Source organism: Elgaria multicarinata, chromosome 6 (genome assembly GCF_023053635.1).
Source record: "Elgaria multicarinata webbii isolate HBS135686 ecotype San Diego chromosome 6, rElgMul1.1.pri, whole genome shotgun sequence".
NCBI classification, from domain to species: Eukaryota; Metazoa; Chordata; class Lepidosauria; order Squamata; family Anguidae; genus Elgaria; species Elgaria multicarinata.
The window spans coordinates 35,328,206-35,346,001 of NC_086176.1; the positions used below are offsets into that span (position 1 = coordinate 35,328,206).

The window sequence follows — 17,796 nt, forward strand, 5'->3', positions numbered from 1 at the left end:
TTTATTCCCAGAGGCTGCTACATGACATTTCTAGATAAACTACTATCAACTTAAGAGTTTTAACAGCACACTCATATACTTTCTGAACAAATACACTTTAGTAAAACACTCTGTTTGTATAGAACTCACTTTGCCAAATAGATTTCTGGCTTTGGCTTAAGCACTTTCCCTCTAACCTAATGGTTTAAATGTTTAACAAAGTTATTCCAAAGTGTCTGTGGTTCAGAGCAAAGAACAAGAGAAGGCTTGGCTTGTTTCAAGTCTACAAGCACCAGAATTGCCAAATTCTACATAGGACTGAGTTCTGCAATTTTAATAAATTGATAGAGATTTCAGAGGTGATTCACAACTGAAATAATTTGGATGGTTTTGCATCTTCTAAGGTACTTATAAAAGCACAAATGATCTGTCCTGTATGTAATCTGGCAACCCTACTGACTAGCATACTTTTTAATAATCATTCTAATCTTAAAAAACATGGTTTTCAATGCATTGAGTTCTAGAGAGGTCTTAATTCAGTGGCAGAGTATATGTTTTGCGTTCAGAAGGTCACTAGGTTCAAAATGACACAGTCCTGTAGCTAGGTTTTCTTGATGATAGCTTTGTAATTACGTATGTGTCTCTCTCCTTCTAGAGATGAAACAGAAGAATCTTCTGAAAACACTGTTAGACTTAGTGTGGGATAGATATTGGTGTTCTAAGAACACATGTTGACTCAGATTCAATTGGGACAGAAATAGCAAAAATATATAACTACTTAGTAGGAAGGGTATCTTATATAAGAATACAGTAGTGTAAGGCTTATTACTAGAGCATTCAGGCTGATTTTGCTCATTGCTTTAAAAAAAACCTGAATCTTGAGCACTGTAGACATGCAGAAAAATTTGAAACTTCAAAAAGGTTCAAAGCTTGAGCTTTAGGCAGCTTGGTGAAGGGAGACGGATAAGGCAAAGGGGAGGCTAACGCATATGTGCCACACTGTGCATGTAAAGTAAGATGTGACAGAGTGTGGGTGTATATGCATATGTAATAGTGCTTACTCCTGGGAGTGCTTAGAGTGCTGGGCCAATGAAAGGACAGGCACAAAATGTTGGGAAAGGGGCTGAAGAAAAATCAGCTGGTGATAGTTAGAGTAGGAGGAAGAGAAGGGAAACAGGCAAACATATTTTTATCCAATCATTCTTAGACTATTAGCCCCCGTGGCGACACAGGATTTGCACTAGTTATCAAGCAATCAGTACAAATTGGATTGGAAGGGGGAAGGGGAAAAACTTATTTTGTCAACTCTAGCTCTTCCTCGATCACAAAAGAAAAACCATTGTTTTAAAAATTATATACTGAGAGTGGTATATTAAGCAGTAGTGCCTAACAAACTTGGCAGCCTCTTCATGAACAAACAATACTTTTTTCCGCTTGAAGTTGCAAAGGAGCTTTAATTTCCATTTATTTAGATAGCATATGTAAGCTAAAAGATCTGTTTACACAAAAAACAGTAACAAAGATCTCTTCACTCAGATGTTCCTAATTTCTAGTATGCAAGGAAACTATCATTAATCCTGATCTCGAGTGCATACTTATACAAACATATAAACACATTGTTTTCACCCACAAGAGAGAATAGGCTACAATTTTATACATCCAATCTCTCTCTCTCTCTCCCCGTTTCAAACTAGTGTCTGCTAGGATTCTGCATCACTGAGCTCCTGATGAACAGTAACAAAAAGAAACTAATGACATATTTTTCCTTCCATGCAATTTCTAGATCAGGGGCTCTGAAAAGGGGTGCAACAGGGTAGTTCTGAAAGGATAGTCACAGACTCAAAAAAGTGTCCTAACTTTTGCTCTTCTACAGCTTTTAAAACAATTTTTAAAAAACGTATTAGCCAAAATCTCTCTATATTTCCTGATTGTTCCTGTTCTTCTTGGGAGTTAAGATAAATATTGAAAAACTAGATTATTTAAGTCACATGCAGACTTAACAATATATGCAACGTTTATATGGAATGGGCAGAGGTGCCTTAAATAATGCTGGAGCCTCTTAAGTAGATCCCTATCCATCCTCTCTGTAGCTTACAATTCAATGTCATAGATTATGAGGAGAGTTGCCCATACACTGATATGGAACAGCCACCTGACCATATGCAACACAAAGAATAAAATCCAGATACCTCTTTAATATGTAATGACTCGACAGTGCAAACGCACGGAATGTGCCACACTTCACCAATAAGATGACCAGAATCAACATATTCACTTCACAGTCATTCACTTTTGGAACTGCAGCCATGAAAACAAGAAGCTGCCTTGAAAGACTTCTTTACTTACTTTTCAATTGGAAGAGGATGCGGTCCAGACACAGACAGTTTGTAGATGAACATTAGGAATTTTCGGAAGGCATCAAAGAAAGGCCAGTGTGACAGAAGGCAGATGCATTTGTTGGAATTTATCGATTTGGAAGTAACTACTTTTCTCTCCACAGCTGTCAGGAGACCCAGCTGCATGTGCTGCTTTTCCGTTAGCAGCTCTTGTGAATAAGGCTCATAAAACTGGATAGCGGCACCATATACCTACAGTAACAGAGAAAAAGTGGAAATGGAGGTAGAACCACAGAAATAATTACATCAAGAAGTTAGAGGGAGGAAAGAGGAATATTATCTTAATTATTTAAACTTAATTTCTTTTATGCTTTTGCATCTGTCCTGAAAAGAACCTTGGACAGCTGATGCAAACATACCGGGAGAGTATCTTCCCCCCCCAAACCCTTACATGATCTGTTTAAGATAGACTTTGTGGTTTTAGGCCTCAGGTCTTTCAAATATTTGTTTCAAATTACAATGTTATCATATATAATAAAGATTTTCTAACCAATATCATGTGTAAGCCACAGCAGTATGACTTATCAAACTTTTATGATAATTTGCTGCATCATTTAGGCTTGTTTTACAATATGTACATCAAGACAGAAGAATGATATATGGACCTAGATATTAATTTATTTTAAACATGTGTATTCCGCCCTATATCATTAAGATCTCAGGGCGGCGTACAGATAAACACATACAGTATAAAACAATAAATATACACAGCTAAAAGCAAATTAAACCATGAACCAAGTTAAAAAAAATGTAATTTAAAAGCAGTAAAAACAATTAAAACAGTTAAAACAATGTGCCATCTTAGTGAATTTAACCATTAAAGGCTTTGTTAAAAAGCCATATTTTCACTTGGTGCTGGAATAAAGTCAGCGTTGGTGCCAGTTGGGCCTCCAAGGAGAGGGCATTCCATAGTCGGGGTGCCACAACAGAGAAAGCCCTCTCCCTTGTCCCATCATATATCCCAATGTATATTAAATCCCGCCCCCACCAAGTTTCAAGCTCACCAGAAGAAAAAATATTATTGGTGGAAATGATAAATGGGTCAGAAATAGAATGTTCCATCTCTAATTTTTAAATGCCTATAATCATCTCCTGCTTCTAACTGTTCCTTCCCATATATTTTTGAACAATTAGAAAGCTTCAAACATTGCTACTAGATTCGCCTGGTAGGTTTCAGCAAATCAGGGACAGGCAACCCACAGCTCACAAGTTACATCTGTCCCACCAACACACTTCACTCAGCTCAGGCAGTGATATGTACGTAATTGCTATCTGGCATCTCACTGCAGACTGGTCATTCTGATGGAGAAGGATGGGAAACTTGTTATGGCCTGTTGATGGGTTGGATGTCATCAACAGGCCACAACTGCCTACTCCCTGCAATAGTCTAATGACACACACTGTTGTCAGCAACAATCTGAGCCGTAGTTGTTGTGGGACATTTTCCAAGAGTGCAGGAACCATCATGGTTGACCTTCTCAAGAGTATGCAGCTGCATTATATCACTACAAGTGTTTGAAAATTAAGTTGAAGCTATCATCTTATTAAGAAAAAAATACTCTTGAGGACTGAATCCATCACAAGTAAGCACAGCGAAGAATAGAAGTTTACACTGCTTAAATATACCTTTTCTGCAGATGAAGCAGTCAAAACAAATGTTGAGAACACAGGGAGTGGGTATTTGGTTTGAGGGTCCCAGCATTCAATTGTAGCTCCCATTGGAAGACAGAACAGAGGTACGGATTCTGACAAGGGGAATGACTCATAATCATCTTCTGGATATCTAAATATTAAGCCTTTTATGAAAGGAAAAGGAAAGATACAAGGAGATCACGGAGATTACAGAATATGTTTTTTCCTAATATATAGTTTAACCTACTAAAAAATCTGAAAGAGTATAATAACAACAGCTAAACCCCATTAATCCACCCTACATTACATTATTTGAAACTATGTTACAAAACAACATTTAAAGCCCATGTGGTCTGATGCAGAGTAACATGAGGGAGCTGGCACTTGCTAATTTCCCTGGACCCTTCTCCTCCAGCAGCTCCCCACCCTCAAAGGCTCTTCGGAGGATCAGAGGACCCTACTGAATGGCATGGGCTGTGGTGCACGGGGAACTGAGGAGGAAGGGGGGAATCTATGAAAATTGGGCAGAGGCAACGTCTGCAAGCAGAGCCATTACCAATGCCTCCTTTGGCACACTTGAAAACGAACTCTAAGTGTGGCCATCTACTTTATGTACTGATACAAACCTCCTTCAAAAGGATCCAGCCTATTGAATTTCTTTCCAACATTTGCCAAGATATCAAAACCATCTCTCCATCTTCCAGTGCGTTCTATTTACCACCATTAAGATGTGGTGAGAGAGCCAGGCAGCATCCCTCAGTATGTCACTGTGAGTCTATGCCTGCAAACCCACCCATCTTTCCCACTCCGGCTTGAAAGGTGGTCTACTTTGTGAGGAACTGTTGAGAACATCAGTGTCTTTTGCTTAATAAATACAGCTTGCCCAATTGTTCCTGACTGCCCCTACACAGAACTGTGAGCACATCAATAAGCTCACATACTATATAACATGGTCCATTCTGACATAACAGGTCCTGGATTTCTAACTTATTTCTTTTGCAGATTCTGCAAAATTCGTTTTGACTAAATTAAAAGTCAGTGTGATGTAGTGAGAGGAGTGTTAGTGAAATCTGGGTTCAAATTCCCACTCAGCTGATAAAAGTATAATTTGGGGTTGGAGGGGAGTAAACCATGTATGCTGTTCTGAATTCCTAGGAGGATAGATTATATTCAAAAAGTTTGTTTAATGAAATTTGGTGAGTCTAAGGTGGAATGATGGAAGCTCTTGATTATCAAGTAAATTTATTTAGCAAGCATATTTAATACTGTAACGTAATTTAAAATAAATGTAAGTCTCTGCTAATATATGAGCAGCTTATGAAAATACCTTACCAGCCTTATATGCAATTGAGTTAGAAGCTGGAACAGACTTCTTATAACACAGGTATACACTGGAACCCCACTGTAAGGGAACAAATTAGGGTACCATCAAAGTCGGAGACAGAAGCACTGACTAAGACACAAGAATTTCCTGCCTTTTTGAACCCCTCTATTGCTAAACGTATGTAAGTTTCTAAGATTTGGTTCACACTTGCACCTAAATCACTTGATGATAGAATTTTGAACTTTCTCCTTTGGGAAAAAAGTGTATGTTTGTGTGTGTACTGCAATATGATGAACGTTCTCTATTACGTTGTCATTGCTCATTAATGCTTTCAAGTCACTGTTTGATACTGTGGTCCTTAAGGAGGCGGGACCGTAGGAAAACTTGGGAACAACACAAAACAACATAACATACAGTTCTGATTCTGCATTTTATTAGAAGTCATGTGCTGATGGCTATAGAGCCATAAGACAGGCAAAAGAGACACCTGTTAATAGTTTCTCCCTGCACGAGAAATAATCTTCACTTATCACATATATTAAGAGCAGCATAGGGCTTTTCCTGCTTCTCTATTGATCTCTATACTTGTAACAACCCCCCCCCAACCATGCTTTAACATATCCCAAACCAAATGTTATTAAACCTGTGCTTAAATTCTAGTACTGTTATTTGGAAAGCCACTTTGAAAAGGGCTTTCAGTTATATGTTTATCATTACCAACACTGCAGTATTAAATAAAAAGTCACTAGAAACTTTTGCAACTCACTTATTCCCCCCACTCAAGAAAATGAACAGGAAAAAAGTATTAACAGTAAATCAATTTTCACTTTCATTTAAATAACTTAAGTCTTATTCATTACTAAAGTAAAAGCCATATTCTTTATCATTATAACACCAGCAGCCTTCCAAAGTTCAGCACTCGCTTTTTCCTCTCACCCTGTCCTTTTGAAAAAGCTGTTGGCTATCTTATAGATAGGATTCTGGCAGCAGCAGTGGAGGAAAGAAGAAATACAGAGCTATGGAAACTAAAGTGACGCAAAGCGTATTCAGAGTTAAGTACACTGGGTAAGAGTGCAGCAGACACTTCTTTTAAAAAACTTAACAGGAATAACAAGCCCCAAGAGTTTCTGCCCCACCTACCACATTATTAATTTTTCAAGGCCAAAGTTTCAGACAACATACCATGCCACAATTTAAATTCTTATCGACTTTGCAGAAAGTATGAGGAGGGGTTTCTCCTTTACTGGTTACAATAACACATATGTCGGTAACAGCCAAGGAGTTTTGGGGTCGCACTGGAAGAGCCCTCCGATAGGTGATGAAGATTCGCTGGGAAGTGGCTGAACTGTTATTGACATTAGCACAGCGACCATAGGGAGTAGCCTGAATCACCTCACAGCCTGGCATTAATCGTTCCTTCCCTTCATATAAAATTCTGTAGGTAGGAGGGAATAATGGACACACAAACATTTCACTCACATTATATCAAATTAATTGTCAATGCACTGTATAATTATACCCCTTTAATTAATATCCTTTTCAAGTGCAGAACAAAGACCCTCAAAATAAGAAATAACAACTGCCTGCTAATTTCTCTATTAAGCATGCTAGACTTTTTGCTAAGCTAATAATGGACACCTAGAATGACAGACTTAAAAATGAAAGCGCAAATGCCCTTCCTTAGACAAAAACACTTGTATGTGGCATGACTTCTTTGTCCAAAGCTTTTTCCAGTGCTCCCCTCCTCTCCTCTCGTCACCTTTTAAATACTTCAGTACATGTTCTCCACTTTCCTTGCTATATTACACAAAAATATAAGCAAGAAAGTACACCAGGTGTAGGCACTGTCAGCATTTGGCAGTGATTACAGAAGATGAAATAGTCTCATTTGGTTTAAAGACCAAATTTAATTATTTTTGAAAACTAAAGCAACACAACCATTAAAGGTAGAATGGATTATGACTACAAAAATTTTTTAACCACCACAAAAATGGTTTCCAGAAAAATGCTTTTAAAAAATATTTAGGATTATCTTACAGAAAACGGAACATACATTTTGGCATCCTGTTTATTTATTTTTTAAAAAAGATGTAATGGCGGTAAGAAAAATGAAAGATATGAAAGGACAACTGAGCTGAAGATGGTCTGTGGACGTTTATGTGCTTATCTACAGTCCTCTTAAGCGAGATACTAACAATTGTAATTTTACATTTGGTTTTGAAAGTTGAATTTCAATAGCAGACAGCAGTATAGCTATGCAAAAACAAGTTACTCTCCAGACCATACAAAAATCACATTTGGCTTAGCAAGTCCTGGGATGGTCACAACCCTTCCAGCATGCTAGCCACAGATTGCAAGTGTTGTTGCAGAACCGCTGCTCTCATAGCTCAGGTTCCAAGAATAACCAGTTAAGCGCAACATCCCAAGTGGTATTGTGCTGATGGTAGAAACTATTATTATTATAACTATCCAGCACAGAAACAACATTTAGCGCTAACATGCCAGTGTGAACCATCAGCCTCAAGTCTAGCACAGTTACTGTGAAGCACTACTTGCCATCAGATATGTACAGAACACAGCCCTGTCCAGAGCTCCTGTACATCACCCCTAAGGTCCATTGCAACTCAAAGAGTTCTTGGTAAGCAGATATATATAGCAGCCATTCTTTCCTCTGACACAGCTAAAGAAATCTAGATCTTTATCTTAGATTACAGGAACTAGTTTTTTTTTGTTTTTTGTTTTGGTGGGGGGGCGAGATAAGAGACAAAGATCTGCCATCACCCCTCAGCACATGCATATTGCTTCCTTTCCGAACAATTGTTGCAAAACTTAATGCATGAAACTTCATGCTTTAAAATATTCAGTGCAGAATTTGTGTATAATATTGAGAGCACAGTATAACCCCATGGCATTATCCAATAGTGGCATTATGCAAACTCAAATAGTGCTGGTGGAGCTCTGCCGAATATTTCCGTTGCGCAAGGAGTTGTGCATTATGCTTGCATAAGTGGTTGCAGAAGCATAATGCAGAAGCAGTTGCACAAATGCTTCTGCAAACGTAATGTCAGTTGGATTCTCCTCTTGTGCATAGCTTGGAACCTAGTTTCCGCTAGCACAATATCATTTCTGCTAAAAGAATGACTCAGCTGGATATGTCCCCATGTTAGTATTTCCCATGATATCCAGAAAGACTCAAATTAAGGGCTCCTGGGACTACTTTTGTATAACATGTGGGCTACAAATTAACTTATATCAGCATCTTCTCCCATTTTTCCTTTGACCTTTCTCACTTACTGCACAATCTTATACATGTCTACTCAGAAAGATATTCCATTGAATTAAATGGGGCTTACTCCTAAATTGGTATAGGATCGCAGCCTTAATTTCATACACTAGGAAATTGGTCCTAGGCCTTCCAAAGTTGGTCCAATTTCAAGATACTGGTCCAAGTTTTTGAAATGTAAAACCACCAGTAGTATTTAATAACTAATAAAAATAATAAAATAATTTACATAGCGCTTTGTTACAAAGCTCTGTACATAAAGTAAAATGGGTCAGCAGTTCGCAAAATACAATAAATACAAAAGTTCTAATAAAATACCTTAACTAGCTTCAAAAGAATACAACAATAAAACCTTAAAATGAAACCTATATAAAACATGTAGTGGTCATCACAAGGACCATCGGCATTCTCTACCTCAGGAACAACCAGTCAACCCTCTATTCAAAGAGGAAGGTTTGCAAACCTTTCTTGAACACTTTCAAACTCTCAGTTAACTGCAGGGGGAGTGAATTCCACAGCTGCAAGACAAGGTCCTGGAATGCACAATACCGGGACACTGCAATCCATGAACTAGAATGGGTGAGGAGGGCCTGACCCATAGATCTGGTAGTCCGGCCCAGAACATACCAGGACAAAAGGGAGGAAAGGTAAATTGGGTGGTGGAACCATGAGGCCCAGCATTGGGCAAAAGGCGGGATACAAATAAATATAAAAATATAATAATAATAGGGCCTTAAAGGCCAGGACCAAGATCTTTATTTCCAACACCTATGCTATTGGATAGAACAGATTATCAGAGTTCCACTGTGAAGATAAAAAAACTTGTCTCACAACTCAACGAAGAACAAATCATTTTCCATGTGACCACAATACTGCTACCCATGATCAATTAAAAGCCAGCTCACCCAACATCAGTAAGAGGTGGCTTGTCCCTGCTCCTCTTGTAGCAAAGAAAAAGCTCCGGACTTTTTAGACTCCCATAGTTCAAGTTGGCCTGAAGTGCTGTAGGGGTTGCTTCAACACAGGTGTATCCCTCAGGAACAGTTTCACCCGCTGATTTGATGATGATAGCAAGATCTGTGATTGGAGCCTTTGGACCAACAGACTTCGTTTCAGAGCGATTTACTTCTTGATCTAGAAGTGTTGATGTATCAGTGAGTCCTGCCACTACGAAGTAGTCGACCACTCTTGGCCCTTTATCCTCTATCATAGTTGTGCCTGGGATTCCTGGAAAAATAATAAAAATCAGGCTAAGAACTATAACTTGCATTATCAGTTGTTTATCCCGTTTATATAAGACACTACAACTAGAGAACACCTGATGAAATGAAGACATAATGGGTTATAAACCAAAAGCTCCCTCTCTCATCCAAGCATACAACTGGTTGTGGAGTTCTGTGCCACCAAAAGCTGTGACTGGTGATAGTTAGGGATGTATGTTTCAGATAGTTTTTAATCAGGATTTACACAGTTCGCACCTTCCGGACTGAAAACAGCCTCAGATGCAATCTGCAGTCAAAGTCCATACATTTCCAAACATGGAATGTGATTTGCAAGTTTTAAAAAAGTGCAGGTGTACATTTGAAAAACGTGCATGAAAGATATATACTTTAAAAAAAATGCACACAAATATCCTTTAATCAATAGAAGAATGTGTACATTTCATAGATGTGCACAATTGATGCATACATTTGGGAAAATGTGCATAAAAATATGCATAGATTTTCATACAAAAAGAAAACATCAAAGTTCGCAATCTTATACAGATTTGAGTTGGAATAAGCTTCGAGATGGAATTCGGAGAACTTTGGCAAGCTTAAGTTTTAAGAAATTCACAGAAGACGTAGGACTGTCAAAAGTTCTGGTAGGTTCAAAGCACTGGTTGAATTAATAGAGAAAGCACCATGCCTACATCCAGCCACTGACAACTGAAATAATTCTTCCCCTATACTATTTATTGCCCTTTTCTTCTTAAAATATGACTAAAATGTCACAATGCACTATGTGAAAATCTCAGATTTGTTCATATTATCAACTAGCTCAGGGGAGAACAGAAGGTAGGTCTCCAGATGTCAGGTAAATCTCCAGATGACTTCAACACCCAGCATTTCTGACCATGCTGGCAGGGTCTTATGGGAGTTAAAGTCCAAATGTCTGGAGATCTACATTCTGTCCACTCCTGACCTAGCTGAAATAGATAACATTTCAGGCAGAAGGGTGATACCTAAATATTTTAATGTAGTATTTTTAAGACATCGTCCTGCCTCCACTCAATTTGCCTCAGTGGAGGTATCTCCACAGGAAAAGATCCTGTTTAACAGGACAAGATCTCCCTTGGCAGTAACGTTCTTGAATTCTTGGTAGACAAGATTACAACTCCTTTCTCCCATACACAGCCAAGACACTTCTATGTAATAATATCCGTGTGTGTGTGTGTATACACACACCCTTCTCACAGGGTGGACAGAGCTAACAGACAATAAAGATCCATCGAATCATGGCACATACCTCATAGTCATTTCGAAAAAGTGCTGCAGGGAAGCAGTTATGTATAAAGAAGATAAAACATTTGCCAGTTTAGAACTCTAGCTTACTTTTTAAAAAATGTCTAATGTTCACAAAATCAGCAGTATTTGCTTGCCCCAGCCTGCCTTTAAAAAAGTACAATACTGTTTTGCCATCATGTTATTCCTGAAGAATTCCCTGCTATTTACATCCAAAGCCTGGTAAGTGGGGATAATTATAATGAGTTTTCAATTTACATTCCAAGGGCCTGTATAGTTCCGCTTCTTAAATTTTTTGTAATGCACAGCACAGCCAACATGTCCACACACAACAAATATGAACTTGAATTCCTTAAGACTATCTTCTTCTGTAACAGAACAGGAATGCAGAAAGAAGTCTGTAACTGTAGCTTTTTTAATATAAAATCATTTTGAAATGCTCCTTGCGGAGTATTTCTACACAGTATGCCATAACTGCTTTTCTGTCACTTTCTATTAAGATGAGAATTGCTCCGATTTTTGTGATGTGCGAAAGGTAACCATTTATATTAAAACTGAAATTTAATAGGTTCCTATTAAATTATGTCTTCATGGTAAAGGTGAAAACCTAAACAAGCTGCTTCCAAGTGGTCCACTAATTAACATATACACACAGGCTAATAAAATTTAGATACCTCTATTTCAAATTACTGGCTCACATGGTTCAGTGTGTCACACAACTTTCGTTTCCAAATATTTATATTTTTCAAAATTCAGTGCAACAACAAAATTGTTAGGTGAAGTGCCTAAATCAATAGGGTAGTATAGTTAATTGTCTGGAGCAGCATGTTCTAGGCTAACTGGGCAATCCCTCAAGGGGGAATATAATCCTTTTCCTTTGCACTTAAAACAGAGGGTCTAAGATGTGGAGACAATTCCTTCCCAGTGGTGCCCTACTGCATCTCCTTTTCCCTTGTTCCGTACAAGAGGTGTCTTATTCAGTAGGAAAAAACTGACAGCAGATGAGAAAAACCCTCAAAATGGAAACACGGTTATTGCCTTACTTCAAGGTTTGGTACAAAAATCCCCTCCCCATATTTTTGCCCAAATTTTAATCCCTTCTCTTCACCACATTCAGTCATATATAATAAGTAAAAAGAAGTGCAATCAGGAAAACCTTTAAGGAGGAAACCTTTTCTCTGCCCACAGAAAACCAAGTGCAGAGGATTAGGGCAAGGAGTGGAAAAGCTACCAACATTGAGTGATTCTATTATATTCAGCTGTATATAAATGTTACAAATAAATAAACAAACATTAGCTTGAGCCAGCCCTAGTTGCTAGAACTGGTCACAAAGAAAAGAATACAACCCACCAACACTTCCATGTTATTCTTTTTCATTTGTTTTCCTTCTGATAAAAGTAATAATGTATAAAAATGTATAACACTTCCAGACATTTATCAGGCACTGGTGGAAATGCTTTCTATTTTCATTATAGGAATGACATGGGAAAGGATATATTGCCAAGAGGAACAACATAAGGAATTGGATGAAATCCAATTGTGTCCATCCACAGACAAAAGAACATCTACCGTCAGAGCAGATTCCCCCTCCTCTCTGCCCCACCATCACAGAACTGCTCTGGAGTATTGGGGGAACCTCCGGAGCAGATTTGGGGAGCACACAGGGGGAGGAGGATGACAAATTTGTATATTACAAATTTGTATATTACTTCTCACTACTAGCTCTCACTACTAGCTCACCTCTGCATGCAGAGATTGAGAGCAGGCAACATTGTTGTGAGCTTCTTCTATGCATGCTGAGAAACAGTGAACATCTGAACATGATGATACAAACCCCTACTTGAAAGCAGGGTCTCTCCCCTAACAATGAATATGGGAATCCCTTTTTTCTATAGTGATGGAATATCCTAGTTTGGGCATCACCGTGTTGTAAACTTCTTCAAGATGGCTTTTTAGATATGATTAAATAAATAAATAAGTTTCTACACGTGGTATAGAAGCATACAAAGCCCAAGGTATACCTAAGGAATGCTCCCAATCTCAGAGAAGAGGGGTGGGGGTTTGGAGTAACATCTGTGCAGCCTCATAGTACAATACAAGCATAGTATCTATTCAGTAGATAAGATTCAATGGAGCAAGTCACAATATATATAAAAAAGGCAACAGTAATTCAGCATAGTTTTAAAGATTATGCAGTTACTAAAATTTGTGACTAGCTCACCTAAACATTTTGGAAAAGGGTATCAGAATAACCCACCCACTCAAAAATGCCTTCCTCCAATAATATGGAGTGAATTTGAGAGGTTGCAGTAACACAATATATGGTTTTAAAAATTAATTCCCGCATGCACTAACAGTATAATATTTCACTACTTGCTAAATGTTTATACAATTAGTTTCACAGCTGCCAAATGGAACATATCTTATTCCACAAAGTTGAGTCCACTACAGTGGAAATGAAATGAAAGGATAATATATTCTAGGAAACGGAAAAAGTTACTAAATCAAATATTTTGTGTAGCGCCTGGTAAACATACCAGACAGACATTTTTATTATTTGAGAGGTAATGATTCACCTCAATCAATTCATTAAAAAATTCACAGGAGATTTCTATCTTTCCTTTAGTATACTGTGCTGTAGGCAAATGCCACTGAGTCATAAGACAGGTTTCAGCTCAAAACCTTGGCACTAATGCCTTACAAGTCAGCACAATATTAAAAGAAGTTCATTCTCAGCTTTTACATTAAATAATCTAACTTCTATTGCAATGAAAACACACCAGAGGACAATAAAGGAGGAACACTGAGACAGCTCTATGAATTATCCAACCTTAATGTATGAGGCTGAGTACAGGCCTACCTTCTCAAACTGCAATAGTTTACTCCAACAATAAAGTACTTTTCTTCTATATTGCGCACTGTCTGTGCAGCAGGAAGTATACTATTCCTATTTACTGTAGTTCACCAGAATCTATCTATCAGTATAAAGAACTTTATTGCTGACACTACTGCTGGAGTAAACTACTACTACTTTAGAAGTTAATTGCAATATGCCCATCAATTACATTCCAGAAACCAGATGTTTTACAAAGATTAGCTGGTTCATCACTCATCCCTTCTGTTATACTGCAAACTGATAAGAAGCCAATTGGCCCCAATCTATAGATCCTCATAAACAGCAGCAGGCTGCATTCACATTGCAGAATGCAACAATGTGCCTTCCAAACAGCTGGTCAGTATTAAATTGCATCCCCTACTTCAGCCCATCTTCTATAAGCCAGACCATCCTAGCACCTGCAGTACACGTGACTGACTTAGCTTTGAGAAGGATTTGAGAACAATAACTGACATAGCTTTGAGTTGAATTTTGCTTTGCTCCAAGTAGGAAAGGTTGATTTCACATGTGGATTTGACTGTTGAAGAAATGGGGTAAACACACAAACACACACACACTAATGCTAGCTCCTTACTAAATTGGAAAAACATGTAAGTGCTCTAGACAGAGACTATAAGACTTAACAAATAAGCAAGACTATACAATGTTATCACACAATGAAACCAAGGGAAATAATGGTGTCATTGTGAGAAGTTCAGGTTTGTTGACACATGTAATATGTGCTAACAAATATGTGTATGCATGTGTGCAAGGATAAGCCATGTGTTATCCCCATTCTTTGAATTTTTCTCTTAATAATGCCCATGTTAGAGATAAGAAATTGTGTCACATAATGTTTTCTAAGCACTGTCCTACCCATAAACAATAAGCTTGCATATTCCTTTTCAGTCCCCATCCACTGCTGGAGGATTAAGCTTGGGAAGTCAGGTGGAGTTTGGCAGAGCAGAAGTACTACCACTGCTTTAAGAGTGGCAGGCACTGCTTTCACACAAGAAAGAATTTACCACATCTGGATCCACTTGGTCAAGCCCCCTGCAGCTTACTCAAACCAGCCAAGGTGGGCGAGGGTCAAATTAAATGAAAGCAGGACAGAAACTATTTAGGGTGAGAGACAAGAGAATTTGGAATTGGGGTGAGAGACTAGAGAATAAAGCAGGATGCAGAGAACTGTACTCAAAAATTACCTGTGTCCATAGTGAGAATTACCAAATGTCAAAATTAATTCAAAGAATGTTCTACAGGCACACCTCCCAAACTCACTTTTTCCCACCCATAAATGGCAGTTGTGGAAATCAGTCTCATTTTTACTTGATAATATTTTCATGTGTAATAAATGCTTATAATGTGAGTCAGACTGGTTTCCACGAAATCATCACTAAAATTGCCTCAGCAGAATTGTAAAGTGCAAAACAAATCACTACAAACATGCCCCTGTAATGTGTAGACCCCAAATATGACACAGTCATATAGCCACAACAGCTGTTTCTAGCCTCCAGAGCATCATTTTACATATTGCTACCCATCTTCCTATGTAGCTTCAATTTGGAACAGCCAAAAAGAACCCAAACTTTTAACAACTGCTTGCGATCCTTGCATTTAAACAAAATGCCAGTTGCTTTCCAACTCCATATGGGAGTCAAAACATGGAAGGATGACAAATTTGAACTCGCACATGAAATTTCCTAATGGAAGCCAAACATACAGGGTTAGTAAATCCTAACCACCTTGTCATCTTAATTATGAAGCTGTTATGGTAATTGTGATCAACATCTGGTTTAAAAACAATAGAATACACCAATTACAGGGGAGGGTAGAAAGAGGCTGTATAGTCTGAAGAGATCATCGTTAATGTTAAACTTATTTAGACCACTTTCCCCAAAATACAACTCTTTAATTCCATCTAATGAGATGTTTAAACTAATTTAGCAATTTGTTTTCTATTCAATATTCTCGCATTCACAGTTCTATTTCAGGCCAAGAGGGAAAACAGACGAGATCTTGGTAAGCTTTGCCCTAGACATGTGAATAGTTGGATCATGATTTATGCTGGATCTACCACACTGGTAGAAGTGGACTTGCTCAATCACTCCTTCCTACAGCAACCCCTGCAGCCCCCTGAAAGTGCTACATGGAGCATCAGGAGGCCCTGGTGAATGGGATGAGCAGTGGGATGGGAGGGCCTTTCCTCTTACAGAAGGTCCCTTCCTTTTGTAGAAGGCAGATTTTGGATCTGATTCAGATATTGATACCATCAATATTTAATTACTTTGCCATTATGTTGGACTGTCCACAAACATGGCAAAGAGATGCAAAATTTCTGCTTCAGAAACATATTGAGCTAGCCATTTCTTTTTCTCACCCTCACTTTTACTGTTGTGTACAAAAGTAATGATATGTTAAGCAAATGGTTTATTATTTGGAAGGAGCATTACTGTTCTCATTTACACTCTCAAACTTGTTTTACTTATGAAGCAAGATAGGTATTTGAACATGAGATGCAAGAAACTTCCACAATGTACTTGCTATTTTACATACTGTTAAAAAAAATCCCACTAGAATGTACAAAAGGCATAGAATAAGGTTCATTTTTTAAAAAGGAAGTAACATAATACCAATGAAGTAGGACACAATTGCAAATCATCCTGACACTATTTTCCTCTGCATGTCAAAGGAGCCTTATCAAGCTCCAGATGGTAAGGAAAAGTCACTCATCATATGCTTTTGACTGTTTCCATGATAAACAGTATGCTTAACAGCAGATATCCTCCGTATGTAGAATAACACTGGTGGAGAATTCAAACTGAAATATGAATCATTTAAAAGGAAGTAAGAGAGACTTTCTAAGATGAGAGGTAGAGATGTCTTTAAACAAAGTACTTCGACCCCTTTTTAAGAAGTTGAAACCGAAATCTAAAACATAACCTTAGCTTTCTTTAAAGTGACGTAATAAAAAATGGAAAACAAACTTTATATATTCACTGTGATTTCCCATCTTTGTGATAAAGGGAGAAAAACGTTTCCCTAACCACCTGCTCCATATTTTTCTTAATTTTAATATACTTCCATGTGCTCCACTTACTCAGTTCCCCCCTTAAACTAAATAGTCCCAGATGTCATAGCCTTTCCTCATAGGTGACTTGCTCCAGTTTCTGATAATTTTGGGTGACCTTTTCTGCACCTTTTACAGTTTTACAATATACTTTTTGAGGGTTTGTGACCAGAAATGTATACAAGTGTGATTATACCATAGATTTGGAAAAAGGGCATTACAATATTGGCAGTTTTTCTGTGATCCCTTTCCTTATGATCTCTAACATGGAATTCACCCTTTTCACAGCTGCTGCATACTAGGTCAGCAATTTCATTGAGCTATCAATCCTTCACCACCCCAAGACCTTTCCTAGTCAGTTACCATCAGCTCAAAACCCAATAGTGCGTGGTTAAGATTCTTTGTCCCAGTATGCATCACTTTACACTTGCTTACTTTGAACAACATTTGCCAGTTTGGTATCATCTACAAACTGGGCCATCTCACTGCTAACTCCAGATAATTTCTGAACAAGTTAAAAATTATTAGTCCCAATAAAGAACCTTGGGTGGAAGGACTTCTTATGGAGGTTCTTACGTCCCCTCCATTGTGAGAACTGCCCATTTATTCCTATTCTCTGCTTCCTATGCTTTAAGAAATAGTATAAAACGGAGACCCTCATGCTTCCACAAGAGGCTGCTCAAGCAGATCACCATCTCTGAAATTAGTTTCACTTGCACTCCAACACTGTAT

General features: G+C 38.1%; 1 protein-coding gene across 2 annotated transcripts in view; it reads right to left on the bottom strand.

Moving 5' to 3' along the window:
• The window catches only part of DENND4C (DENN domain containing 4C), a 77,207-nt gene that overhangs the window by 47,713 nt on the left and 11,698 nt on the right, over positions 1–17,796 (bottom strand). For both annotated transcript variants that reach the window (XM_063129225.1, XM_063129224.1), the window contains exons 2-6: positions 9,520–9,841; positions 6,514–6,766; positions 5,340–5,409; positions 4,002–4,171; positions 2,326–2,567 (exon numbers count right to left, since the gene is read on the bottom strand). In XM_063129225.1, coding sequence (XP_062985295.1) covers positions 2,326–2,567; positions 4,002–4,171; positions 5,340–5,409; positions 6,514–6,766; positions 9,520–9,824 — 1,040 coding nt within the window. In that variant the 5' untranslated portion in view covers positions 9,825–9,841. The remainder of the gene's footprint in view (positions 1–2,325; positions 2,568–4,001; positions 4,172–5,339; positions 5,410–6,513; positions 6,767–9,519; positions 9,842–17,796) is intronic.